This window comes from Euprymna scolopes, chromosome 10 (genome assembly GCF_053919585.1).
Source record: "Euprymna scolopes isolate OS-2025 chromosome 10, ASM5391958v1, whole genome shotgun sequence".
Taxonomy (NCBI): domain Eukaryota; kingdom Metazoa; phylum Mollusca; class Cephalopoda; order Sepiida; family Sepiolidae; genus Euprymna; species Euprymna scolopes.
In genome coordinates, this window is record NC_136491.1 from 68,139,441 (window position 1) to 68,153,512 (window position 14,072).

Here is a 14,072-nt window from a genome sequence, read left to right on the forward strand (position 1 = left end):
CTCTCTCTCCCTTTTTTTTGTATAAATTATTACGCAGAGCCTTTTTGAATTTGACCTTGGTTGGGTAAAATGATTACTAGACAAATTAATTTGTCATCTTTTATAACTGGGGACAGTTAATATCAATTTAAATTTGTTAGCTAATTCATTAATCTAATAGTATAACAAATTGAGAACTAAGGCAGTGCAATAATAGGAATTATAATATGGTTTCAGATTTTATAAAAAATTTTTATTTGAAATATAGTTTAATAGATTTTAATAGTATCTTGTTTTTTTTTTTTCTTTTTCAGGTGAGCCTGATGTGAAGAAGACTCCTGCTGCAATAAATGATCGTAAGTTGTTAGCTGAATGTTGTTTTAGTCAGTGAGCGGTGGGTCATTTTGTATACCCTGTTTACACTCATCACTCCCAAATTATAGAAGGGCAGCAGAATAATTCTTGCACAATTCTACATATTAAATTCACTTTAGTTTACATTTTTACTTGATTTTCAAAATGGTTTTAAAATTTATAAGACAAAGATGTCTATCTATTAATGTTATATTTAAAGTAAATGCAGTCTTGTATATTTTGACTTGAAGGGTTGGTCAAGTCTTAAAGGCAGTTGAGGTTTGGGTAATAAAAAGTTTAAGTGACAGTTATTACTTGGTAATATTACAATTTGTAGAATTGTAGTCTGAATTTGCTGAGTGCCTTTTTATATATTGCTGGCTAACCATAACTGGTGTCTTGCACACCATCTGTTTTTAATCACCATTTTGCATGGATATATCAATGCAATGATCAGCTGACATAATTAAGATGTTCTGTTCTATTTTTCCTCATGATATTTAACTTTCTTTTTTATTTTTAATGACAATATTTTCTTTATTTTTTTTCATGTCTACATTGGGGTTGAATAACATCCCTATTTACTGTTTTTATTTTACTTTCTACACCGTTTTAATTGCTCACAGGCCAGTTCACATGTGTTTAACAATTAAATGATGGATTTTTTTTTTTTTTTCTTCGATTCTTAATGAATCTATTCTGCTCCTGCAGTTAAGCCATTCCAAAGTATTTTCATCCACATAAATAGTATCTTTCTGCTGTTACAATATTTACTTTCAAGTCTTGCTTAACTGAGGGACAATTTTAATGTGAAATGTCTGGTAGGCCTAACTTTACTTACCAAAACAGTCTTGCAAAAAGGTGGTCATATCGTTGCTGCCTGGATACATGTGTACTGCATTCCCGTTCTCCAGCTGCAAGAAAATACATACTTTTTTAGTGAATAGTCAAACTAGATCCTGAATAGCTGCTGGTGCTGGCAAAAGTGAAACCTTTGCATCCCTGACAGATATATTTATGACAGGTAAATATATTAATAATTTTGTTATTCAAACTTTACTGTCATAAATGCAAAGTTTTTAAATGCTAAATTCAAGTTGATTTACATGCTGACTTTGAATGCAACTTTTTTTTTTCTCCATTTTTCATGTAAAATCTAATTTCAAGAAAATTTCAGATCTGATCTCGCGAAATCTTATTTTTAGTTTTTTTATTGCATGAAAATGTTTCCTGGCAAATTTAAAATGGGAAGGAGGTATTTTTTGTATCTTTTAGACTTAATCCTCAACTTATTTATTTACATAACACTTTTAATGTTTAAGCTGTCATACAACTAAGATTGTGTCCCCCTCCCCCCCTCCCTTCATTTTTTTTATGGGGGTTTAGTTTTTTGTGGTGATCCTCGTTTTGATCGTGGCTTACACAGTTCATTTGCGCTGGGTTTCAGACTTCGTTTTTTTACCATGATTTTCTTTTACTTCAGCCATTGGAGCCCAACTGCGTGCTATGGCTGAACAACAAAGGTGAGTCACTGCTCTCAGGAGTGTCTTATTTGCTTCATTTTTCAAACTAAACATTTTATGCTAAGAATATAAAATTTTATGTATTTTATCTATAAAATTAACTTTTCATGATAAATTAATGGTTGTCAAACATACATTTACATAATAAATTTTAAAGAAAAATCTTTTAGCATCAGGAATATATTTTTAAATCTTTGAAACTAAATTTGGAGAGATTTATTTTTTCTAATTTCAGGACCAATCAAGCAAAACAGGCAGCACAAGCAGCTCAAGAAGCAGCTGCACGTCTAAATCAACAGTTGGGTGTTACCGATCCTAATTTGCTGAAGTCCTCTCCAGTTACTAGCCCAGTACCTCACTCATCTATGGAGATGGTCTCCTCAATATTCAAAGTGCCTGACAAACTTGTTGGTTTGAGTAAGCACTTTTTAAAATCCCCTACTAAAATTACCAATATGTAAGGTACATCATATTAGACTGATGTGCTAATTTCTTAGTTCACCAATGTAACACATTTTTGCCCCCATTCACACATTGTTAATGATTGTACAAGAAAGTTTTTTTTTAATTTTTTACTTTTTTTTTTTTTTTTTTTAAACCATTCATAAATTTTTGTTGCAATTTCTGAAATGTATATTTTTCATTAATTGCAAAGTGTATATCAAAGGCTTTTCTTGATATTATTCTTATCCTCCTCTAATTTTTATTGAATGCAGCTGATTTCAGTTTGGCATTCCAGATTGTTCATAGTGAACATTTTGAAATTTGTAGTCTTGATCATCTCCAATAACTTATAACCTTTACAAGATGTCATCTTTAAATTCAGCCGATTCCTTCATAATTTTGAAAATGTGAATATTATATTGAAGTTTTTATCTTTATCAACTTTGAGATTAGCTTTTTGACCAGTTTGTGACATTGTATTTATTTAAAACTTTTATTAAAATTAACCTATTTAATGATTAAAGATTGCAGTTTCACATACTGCATGAATCTAAATTGATTATATTCTAGTAATTTTACACTGCTGTATATTTCCTGTTTAGAATTTTGCAAAAAAATTGTATATAACACTCCTTAAAGATTTTTATATTTCTCTATAATAAAGGATGATTCATTCAGTTAAGCAATTCACCCTATTTACTTATATTTTGCAATGGAAGTAACACTTCCTAAAATTTGTCACTTATACTGAATACTTTAATTTAGTTAAATTTGAAAATCTATTTACAAATTTGTACTTCATCTTCATTTTTACCTAACGAGACTTGCATCCACATCTGTAAGCATTCAAAATTTGATTTGTTCAATTAAGTTTAAGATTTGGGACAGTTAAATTTGCAAGATATTTTAAAGATGTTCCTAATTTCCTTCAATGTCTGCTATTAGACACAAGTTTTTTTTTTTTGTTTTTTAAGATAAAAAATTGCAGTGAACTTGAAATTAGGTAATCAATTGTATCTGTCATTTTAATTTGGTTAATTGTTATTAGATATTGATTAGATAAAATACTTAGATAAGTTATTTTACAATTACCTAAAAGAAAGTTATCAGAAAATTATTGGAGCAAGGTAGAATTATTCTTAAAACCATTCCATATCCTTTTTTAGTTATAGGAAAAGGTGGTGAACAGATATCGAGGTTACAAGCAGAAACGGGTTGTAAAATTCAAATAGCACCAGGTAGGTTTGTTTTTAGCTCTTGACCATGCCAGTTTCCCTTAAGCATCTCCTCTACAGGAAGGCATTAGAATTGGTGTTGTCAGTAATCCATGGGTTACTTATTGACATTGAACACTTGTCACTTGATGGGCTTTGGTTGTTTTTAACTTATGAAAACATAGAATTTCTTCCAAAACAAAAATAGATTAGTGAGTGTTAATTTTCAAGATATCAGGTTAAGAGAATAATGCCTTCCTTTTAACAACTTGTAAACCTTTTTAAATCCTGTCGAACTAGAGCTTCATTGAAAGAAAGGTGAAGAGATTTTCAATATTTTTACAAGTTTTTTTTTTTTTTCCTTCTGAATTCTATAAATTTTAACTAAATATATAAATATGAAAACTTTAAAGATTAAGTCCAAAAACTCAGTATTCAAAGTTAAGATGCCGGAAGTAGACTTGGTTTACCTAAACATGAAAGAAAATAATTTATGCTTAGTGACTTCCATTCCATATTTAGGTAAACTGAATACACTTTTGGTGTCTTAACTTTGTGTACTGAATTTTTGAACATAATTAACTTAGAAATATAAAAATTGATATCCCACTTTTAAATCTTTCCTCACCTTTCTTTCAATAGAATTTGTGTGTGGTAAAGATGTCTTTAGTATTTTATCTCACTCCAACTGATTGACTTAATCTAGATTTACTAAGCAAATCTATTTTACACATCAAATTTTATTTGAAATTTCTTATGATTAGTTCAATGAAATAAATTGAAGACATTTTGACTTCTGAAATTGTATCACTGTTAAAGTAATTTTGTATATAATTTAAATTCCTATTTGATGGTGAAGTTATGAACAATTAATTTTATGACTTGAAATCTTATTTAAATTTTACATAACAGTTGACTTGGTATTTTCTGTTTTTAAATTTAAAGTCTGCAACTAATTTTTTAAAAATCTTATTTTGGTATCCTAGTTTAATATAGTTGAAAAAGAACTGTTGAAGGGCCATTTTTCTCGTAGCATTCTTTCTCACATTTTAGATTTATAAAATAAATTTGCCTTTAAAATTGTTAAATCATAAATTCAATTTGGATAATCTAAAATTTTAATGATTTCATTGTGTTAAAGGCCTTGTTCAACTTTATTGATATTTAATGAAATCGATTATTTGACTAAAAATCTTAAAAAATTATCTCCAACTTGTCTTCAGAGCATGATGACATTTATTTGTGGGTTATGATCACTTTTCTATTTCTTTTTGCTGTTTTTTTTCTTTTAGTTGCTGTTTTTTTTTTTTTTTTTCTTTCTCTCCCATTCTAAAGTTAGAATGTCATTGTTTACTATCACATTTACATATTGTCCTCTTCAGCATTCTCTTTGAACAAAATTGTATGTTTGATAATGGATATCCAATTATCTGGTAATAATTTTCTTGGTTAATTTATCTTGAAAATTAATTCTGCTCTCTCTCTCTCTCTGTATTACTGATCTATTCCGATGAAATATAAGAAATATCTTTGTATGTTGCCTGCTATTTTGTCTATTTGCTAATTGCAGACTTTTCACCCAGCTGTCATATTTCATTTGTTTCTGTTTGACTTCTAACTTGCCTTTTTTGTGTTTTTTTTTTTTTTTTTTTTTTTTTTTTTAATTCCATGAGTCTAATTTTTATTTTCATTTGTAGACTTTTTATATATAAATATATATGTATATATAAGGACAAATTGCAAAGGTTTGAAAAGTCCTTATTTTAAATTGCCCTGTAACTCTGAGGACATAGAAAGCACGTTTTGTAAAAACTTGATTTTTCAGCTGATCATTACATTTTGATATATGTTGTATTTATCTTTTTAAAGCTTATCAAGGTTCTTAGTGTTTCAAATTTTTTTTTTTATTTCCAGATAGTGGAGGACTGCCAGACCGTGTCTGTTCTTTAATGGGTGCACCAGCTGCAATAAGGTAATACTGTGACTATTTCTCTCTACAATGTCTTACTCACTCCTCTTTCACTTTTTAAATTTGGTTCTAACTGAAAATGATTTATTTTCAGTGCCTGTAAACAACAAATGCAAAAAATAGTAGACAAAGCTCAAAGTGCAACTTTGCCTTTAGACCAAACACCTGTTCCGGAAGGACAAAATGTGATTGAAATGTTGATTCCTGGTAATAAAGTTGGCTTGATCATTGGTAAAGGAGGTGAAACCATCCGACAATTGCAGGTGAGCAAGTCCCGTCTTTTTTAAAATATGCATTATAGCGGGTGTTGAACCGTCGGGTCCACATGGAAGATTTCTGGGAGGTCCACAGACCAAATATAACAAATTGGTAGTCTACAATGATATTTTGGTGGTCCATGAAGAAACCAACTCATAATGGCTTTTATTATTAAAAGATTAATTTCTACTGTAATTTTGGTTTGACATAGGAAAAAAGCTGAAGACATTCAAACGAGTTTGAACGTCTTTTCTAAATTTTAAAAACTTTCCTTAAAATCGCATTGAAAGAAATAATAGGAGCTAGTCTTAAAAAGAACCAACTGCTTGAGGCAGTTGTTTCTTATATTGTTGGACTTTTGTCCTTCCATACTAATCTCTTTAGGGATTTATTCCAGAAATACTTGCATCTATCAAACCTTTTTAGAAAATTTTTATAAATGCCGAATTGACCCCAGCAGTTCACTTCAATTAAACGTTGAACTCCATTGTGGAAATGTAAGATATTAAAATTCTTAGTATAGATATTTCGCATTTGTTTTTAATTTTTGTACATTTCCCAGTATAAAAGTAATAAAAGGCTGAAGACAAAAATGGTAAATTTTTCCATTTTGATACAAATTTCGAATATCAATTCATATCTTGGCAGTTATCTGATATAATTATCAGTTTTGAGGAAGTTAAAAATATCTAGTGACCCTCATAAAAATGAATGATTTGTATAGTTTTTATTATTCAAGTTATTTTAACTAAAACATGTGGAGAATATCCATGAAGATATGCAAGCTTTTAGTGACCTACTCATGATGCTTATACCAACTTGGGTTACAATTCCTTTCAAAGTTAATGTTGCTGACATAGACATCTGTGCAAGAGCCTCTCATGATTACGAAATGATTAAATAATGCTGGTAAAATTCAAAGATGTAAAGTACAATGTATTGAAGACAAATGTTGCTACAAAGTAACTTTTGCTCCGGGATAAAGCTCAGCTCTACTTTTTTTTTTTTTTTTTTTTTTCCAACATCTTGTTGAATCTGGATTTAGTTGTTTTTCAACTGTTATCAGTCTCGCACTAGACTTGACATTATGAAAATAGGTGATCTTCGATTATTATTGATGCAACAAGCAGCATCAACCATGGTATCTCATTGAATAAATATACCTCTTTTTATTACACATTTCACTTTAACTGTTTATCAAAAATTTTAACCAGTATACATAAATGCTACAGGGAATTCAGTTGAATTGCTTGAATCTCCTTGACCATGAAAGAAATGTAATAAAAAAAAAAATGATCACTATAATTTTGATTTATTGTTATTAATAATTTTCATTATTATAATTGTTGTAGAATACTTTATTTGCATTAGTTTTCATTTAAAAATAAAGCTTAACAATATACTATTTTTTTTTTATTAAAACCTCAAAATTTATCAGGGGAAAATAGAATATAGTTATGACCAATAGTTATAAAGGGGGGGGGGTCACCAAGAAAAAAAAGGAAAAGGGCTCCATGGGTAAAAAAGATTGAACCACTGTATTATATCATGTTAAATGTCTCTTCTTTTATACACAGGATCAAGCTAATGTTAAAATGGTTATGATTCAAGATAGTAACCTCCCAAGTGCTCACGATAAACCTTTACGTATAACAGGCGAAACGTCTCGATGTGCCGTGAGTAACTTTTTTTTTTTTTCATACGTTTCTATATTCTATAAGTGCATCTAGTTGTCAACCTATTTTCAGGTTCGAAAAATCTTGTTTAAATTTTGCCTTAAAAATGGCTTTATTGCTATTATCTAGAAAAATCCTTAAATATAAAAAATGTTTTGATAAGGTCTTGAAAATTGTATTATGTCCAGTAAAAATGTCTTGAAATATTAAATAAAATCAAAATAGATACTATTAAATTATTTCTCAAGTATTAATAAAAATACTATTAAAATATTTTTTAAATATTAAAAATAAAATCGAAATACATGTTCTGAAATTGTATTATTATACAAAAGTTACATCTCTTTATCACAAATTACCTAATGTTTTTAATGTAACATTGAGTATTTCATGATAAAGGGATGTAACTCTTGTATCCACAATGTATTCCAATCTATAATGAGAAAAATAACATTTAACCATGCTTGATTGACCAAATATAATTTTGTCAGGGAATATAAAGAAGGTTGTTGACAAAGACCTTTGTTTTGAGCAAAATAGATGAAAGTATCTTGAAATTGCACATGGCTGGCACTAACACAAAACGAAAGCTGTAAATAGTTGATCTGTTTTGTTGTTCATTAGAAAATTTTGTGTAAATAATTGTGACCTTTAAAACTACTTGATTAAATAACTAGATAAATGAAAATGATTTTTTTCCTGTAAAATTTTCTTTAGTTTATTATATTTATATCAAATTTTGGTTAGAAAAGGCCTTAAGTTTTTGAATATGGACATTGAAAATCTGTACGGGCCATGCATTTTGTATGGGAACAATTCATTTTGGTGTTTATATTTTCTTGTAAACAATTAAACAATTCGAAAATATGATGGCAAAGAGGACTAACCGGATTAAATCCGAACAAATGTAGATATTGTCTAGATGTTTCCAAAACAGAAGGCTTGTTGTGATATTGAAATGAGAGACTGCTTTATGTAACAGGAAGGTAAAAGAAAATCTGGTAGGATGGATTTGAGAGAAAATGGATAAAGAGCTGTCCAACACATGCCAGCCTTTACTATAAACTGCATAAGATGCTTATTTAATCTATAGTCTGAGATTCTATTAGGTTACTGAAGTCTTCTCATCTCTTACCTATTCAGTATTACACACCTACAAAATGTTTTGTTGCCCATGTTTCTTGTTGTATCCTGCTGGATTATGAAAGTTTGAGATAATGCCCAGTTCAACCATCCACTTTTGACAAATCTATTTCTAAGAGCTCTGTTCTTAGCCACAACTCTACAAGGACTAGGCGGAGGTGCTTTACTGTAGGTGTGATTTTAAAAAATAAATGAAAATTACTAAAAAATAGAATGCATGACATATATTACTAATTTTTTAAAACCCTTAAATTCTACAAATCGGTAACCTTTATTTTTAAATCTTCTTTCAGAGGGCTAGAGATATGGTTATGCAGTTATTAGCTGATAAAGATGGTTCAGTGGTAAGTGTTTTGCTTTTATCATAGATTTTTGTTAAAAAATACTTTGATGTGTGATTTTAGCAATTTTTTTTTTTTTTTATTTTGTAAATCTAAATGGGCATGGTGTTTACATTTTTCTTTTAAATCAAAATGATTTTATTTGTATGTATAGAAAAACAAGAACTTATTTCTGCTGAATGCTCAAATTTTCTGTATTTTTTCATTTAGCTGGATTTTATCTTTTTTTTGTCTCTTTTTACCTCTTTCACTTCACTTTATTTTGCTTTGTTTCGTATCATATGTCAAACAATTTATATAGTGGATGGCGGCGGGAGAAGATTTTTATCAAAGAATATTGTCCAGTCTCTAAACTTTTTTTTATTTCTTCAAAATAAATTTTGAATATTATGTAAAAAGTTAACATTAACAGAATTTAGCAACAAAAATGAATTTAACAGTTCAGTAATAAAAATGGATAATGTAGATTTCCCTCAAAATGTCACGGTGATTATGTGAGAAATCTTTAGGAATTTAGTGTGGGATCATTTCAGCATATAAATCTATATAATTATAAGACTCAAATGTCCGTGTAACGATGTATGTAACCCACTTTCCGGTTTATGACATTAGGTTGCGCATGCGCGGTGCACTGAAATATTAACGTTATTTCAAAATTATTATTTAACATGAGAAGAGTGGGGTTTAAAATAACTTGAATGTAATACAGAAATAAACGATGTAAATAATAAAAAAAAAAATTTGAATTTAACTGTAATAAGTATTATGGTAATCTGTTCAGTGCACATTTACCTAAGTGTGGCCAACCACTTATAATTCAGTAACTGTAAATTTTTTTTTTTTTTTTCAAAAGTAATCAATGTTAATAAATAGAACGACTCGTAGAAATCTATTATTTTTTCATTTTAATATACTTTCATAGAGATGTTTTATGTAAAAAAAAAAACCCCTATTTTCTTTACGTCACAAGTGTTACGCTCGTACATGAATTCCATAGTTAATATAACATACTGATCCAAATTTAATTTAAAAAATAAGTGCCATTTTCTGGTCATTCTAATGTTTGAATCATTTTTTTTTCTGAGTTTATGCATGGGGGGGGGGTCTTTTTTATTTTATTTAAAGTTTAAATAATTGTGATTTTAGGAGTTCATTAATTATATTCTCATTATGCCCCCTCTCCCTGGATCAGAGCAGAATTTATCTCCTAGAACAAAAAAAGAGCTAAAATGACCTGGAAATAGGAACTCCTTTTACATTAATTTTTATTTTTTTTATTCTCACTCGCTTCTATGAGTACTTAAAAGGTTGACGCACATAAAGTTTTGATCATTTAAAGAAGGCAATGTTTTTTATCAGTTATATTTTTCTTTAAAATCTTCCATATCATTCCAATCTCCGAATTGAAATATTGCTTTAGTAATTATTTCATTTTCTTCCTAAAAATTTTGAGACTTTATTGGATTCAAGTTCTAATCTCAATCTTGTATTTTAACAAGACCAATGAATATGGATCATCAGTTGGCTCTGGTGGCAGTAACAGTGGAGGCGGAGGAGGTGGCGGAGGAGGCGGAGGAGGTGGCGGTGGTGGGATGAGAAATTCTCCATCAGGTGGTGGCATTGATGTAAGTATATCCATTTGCAGATATCCTTATACCAGAGCTTTTTATCAACTTAATATAACGAACTGCAAACATTTTCTTGCAATGTGTTCAGTGCTGGACACCTAAACACACTATAACATTAATTTTTTTGTATGAATTTTATTCAATTTGATGTTTTTTTTTTGTTTTTTTTTTGTAATTTAAGATAAACAAGAAACTTTAATATATCCACTCCTGTCAATTTTTTTAATCATACCTAACTTTAGCTATTCTTTTTTCTTTTTTCTATAGAAAATTTCAAAGAGGGAAAGATTACATTTTTGATTCTTAGAGAATGTTAGTAAAATAAAGTTGCTCTATTTTCTTTGTACCTGTTTTATGAAATAAACCATCTTAATATTACTTGATTGTATGAAATTTACTTTTCAAACATAATTTTTCATGTTTAATATATTTAGTTTCCAGTTCCTCGACCTGCTGTTGGTATTGTAATTGGCAAAGGGGGAGAAACCATTAAGAAAGTACAAAATGAGACTGGAGTCCGATTACAGTTTAAGCCAGGTAAAAATACTTATCATTTTGAAATCTGATAGAGAAGATTTAAAAAAATTTTAATTTCATGAAAATCAGTTTTCTTGATTTAAATGGTTATAAATGTTATTCGCTGTATAATTTCTAGTAGAACATTTTTCTCCAGATGATGGTACGTCACCAGAACGTCTACTTTCAATAATGGGCCTTCCAGACAAAGTACAACAAGCTGCCAGCATGATCAGTGAAATTTTGGGTAATGCTAACGTAAGTGTCCTATTCCCCAATTTTCAGTTACAAGTTATTGTTTAACTCTCTTGCACTACGTTTTTTAATAACTAATTGATTCAAAATATAATTAATATCCCTTTTTACTAAAGAAAAAATAATCATAATGGAAGAAGTAGAAGACGAATTACAGTGGATTTTAAAGTAAATCAGGTGTTTTATAATCATTTAAAAAAATGAATATTGATGTGAATGGAACCTATTTGCGTTTTAATGAATTATATATATATATATATATATATATATATATATTGTAGATTATTTCCATGCAGTAAAGTAATTTTTTTTTTTCTAGATACTTTTAACTTTTTAAAAAATTGGTGAGAGCCAAATTTGACAGCTTTAAAACTTTTATCCATTCTAGCTTTAGGCAATCGTACCTGCCAATGTCCTAAACTAGTTACAAAATATATTCTGATAACAAATTTAATTTTAAATAAACCAGAAAAGGCTCAAGTCAAATCTAGATGATTTGACAAAAGCTTTTTGATATCTCCTCGGAAACCTTTTGGAACATGAAGACCAAAAAGCTATGCTGGTTATAGAAGGGCTAAACAGCTTTATTGACATTGAGGGCAACAATGTTATTAAATATGTAAATAAATTTTCTCTGCGTTTGAAATGATTCAAAGAAAACAATATTTTAAAAAGAATATGGTTCCTTTGTAAGGTTGTGGGCTAAACAAAATTTACATGTGTGTTGGCATCTATGAGCTAATCAGTTGTGTATGTTTGTATAATAGCCAATTCCTCTTCAAATGTATTATTGTCATTTAGCATTTAGAGTGTAAATTTTATTGGGAAACTAGCATGGGTTCCTGGCGTTGCCCAGGTATTTTAAAAAAAGTTTTGGTAGGGAAGTAGGCTTCAACCCAAACCCTAGACACGCAGGTGAAAAAAAGTGAAAGAACCTGACATTTTACTGCTCTGCCACGACAGGACAACTGAAAAGCATTTTAATTTAACTATTAAAAAATTAAGTCACAGGTGCATGAATTTAATGAGGTCAAACGTCACACATTAGGGAAAACTTTTTTTTTTTTTTTTTTGCTGCTGCTGCAAGCTAGTTCCCCCACCCCAAGAACTTGGGGAAAACCGGCTTCCCATTAAAAAAAAGTGAGTGTCCAAATGAATAGAAATTATCTGATATAAAGGGTTTCCCCCGCATTGATCAAACCTCATTGGTAGCTTGTTTTGCTCCTGATTCAGTTTTGCTTATATATAGAAAAGCCAAACAAACACGCAGAGATTTTTTTAAAAAATCGCAAAAATAGCATGTAAAAGTTGCCCAAATTGAAGATACATGCGACCTCATTTCGTAAATATTATAATCTAGCCTTTGCCGGACATATACAAAAAAAATGCACACCCTAACACACATTTTGCCTTTTTTATATATATATATATATATATATATATAGACTAGCGGGGGTTCCCAGAGGTTTTGGAGGTGTAAAAGAAAAAGTTTTGGTAGGAAGGTAGGCTTGAAGCGAAGGTGGAAAAAAAGACTGGTATCAGCCACGAAGGTAGAGGAATGAAAAGCGTTTTAATTTAACGATTAAAAAAGTTAAATGACAGGTGCATGAATTTAATGAGGTCAAAGATCATGCCATATGGGGAAACTTAACTTTGGCTGCAAACCAATGTCTGCATTCCCCCCAAGATGTTAGGGAAAACCTCCCCATAAATAGGGGAGTGTTAAAATGAATAGCAATTGTCTAATATGACGGGTTTTGGCCGTATTGATCAACCCTCGTTGTTCATTTTGCTACGGGTTCAGTTTTTCTTATATATGGAAAAGCTAAATAAACATGGGAGACTAAAAAATACTGCGAAAATAGCGTGTAAAAATCGCCCAAATAAACGATACACACCACCCACTTTTGTAAATTGTAGATATTATAATCTAGGTACCATATAAAGCTTCTAAGAAAGAGTAACCGCCTGGAGCGCCCCCCTCCCCTCTCGAAAAGCCTTTTCCGGACGTACAGAAAAAATGCACACACACATTTTTGCTTTTATATTATAGGTTACTAGTGGGGGTACCCGGTGTTGCCTGGGTGTTTGGAGGTAAATCAAAACTCTCGGGGGTAAAATAAAATTTAAAAAAGAAAAAAATAAGTTAGGTGAGTATGAGGATCGAACCCTTGAGGCGAAGTTGGAAATTAAAGTGTGAAATAAAAAAAAAAAAAAAAAAAAAAAAAACGTGCAACGTTAACCATTGCGCCACCGCGACATACTAACGGAAACACGTTTGAATTTATTTAATTACTTAAGATTTGGCAGGTGCATGTTTTAATGACTTAATTAGGTTAACTTTGACTGCAAGCTCCCCTTGTCCAAATTGAATAGCAATTGATATAAGGAAAATATTTCCACATTCAAAGTTGATTGCTTTCAAACATTTCCTGCGATGGCGACCGGAAAAATACCGCCAGAATTAGTGTCGCTTTTATTATAGGAAAAAGCCTAATCCACATGCGGCGAGCAAAACTATTGAATATTTATCTTCCCGAAGTCGAGCAAATTAAATAGACAGGCGAGATCCGTTAACTCGGAGATATTATGATTTATGTGATATAAAAAGTTTTAAGAAGTGAGCCGATCAAGCGCTTCTCTGAAAAAAAGCCTTGCTTGGACATACACAAAAAGCGAACATACATACATTTTCGCTTATATATATATATATATAGTTGGTATTCAAAGTAAATATTTTAGAATTCACTTGCCTATCAACTTATCAAACCT

General features: G+C 30.0%; 1 protein-coding gene across 26 annotated transcripts in view; it reads left to right on the top strand.

The window, feature by feature from the left end:
* LOC145286055 (far upstream element-binding protein 1-like) overlaps nucleotides 1-14,072 on the top strand; it is a 141,514-nt gene that overhangs the window by 96,649 nt on the left and 30,793 nt on the right. For 7 of the 26 annotated variants that reach the window (XM_080134717.1, XM_080134715.1, XM_080134716.1 and 4 more), the window contains exons 3-13: nucleotides 294-335; nucleotides 1,817-1,856; nucleotides 2,092-2,273; nucleotides 3,467-3,538; nucleotides 5,429-5,486; nucleotides 5,578-5,746; nucleotides 7,319-7,417; nucleotides 8,854-8,904; nucleotides 10,401-10,526; nucleotides 10,964-11,066; nucleotides 11,188-11,303. In XM_080134717.1, the coding sequence (XP_079990843.1) occupies nucleotides 1,840-1,856; nucleotides 2,092-2,273; nucleotides 3,467-3,538; nucleotides 5,429-5,486; nucleotides 5,578-5,746; nucleotides 7,319-7,417; nucleotides 8,854-8,904; nucleotides 10,401-10,526; nucleotides 10,964-11,066; nucleotides 11,188-11,303 (993 nt within the window). In that variant the 5' untranslated portion in view covers nucleotides 294-335; nucleotides 1,817-1,839. The remainder of the gene's footprint in view (nucleotides 1-293; nucleotides 336-1,816; nucleotides 1,857-2,091; nucleotides 2,274-3,466; nucleotides 3,539-5,428; nucleotides 5,487-5,577; nucleotides 5,747-7,318; nucleotides 7,418-8,853; nucleotides 8,905-10,400; nucleotides 10,527-10,963; nucleotides 11,067-11,187; nucleotides 11,304-14,072) is intronic. The other 19 variants (XM_080134718.1, XM_080134720.1, XM_080134719.1 and 16 more) reach the window with 5 other exon arrangements.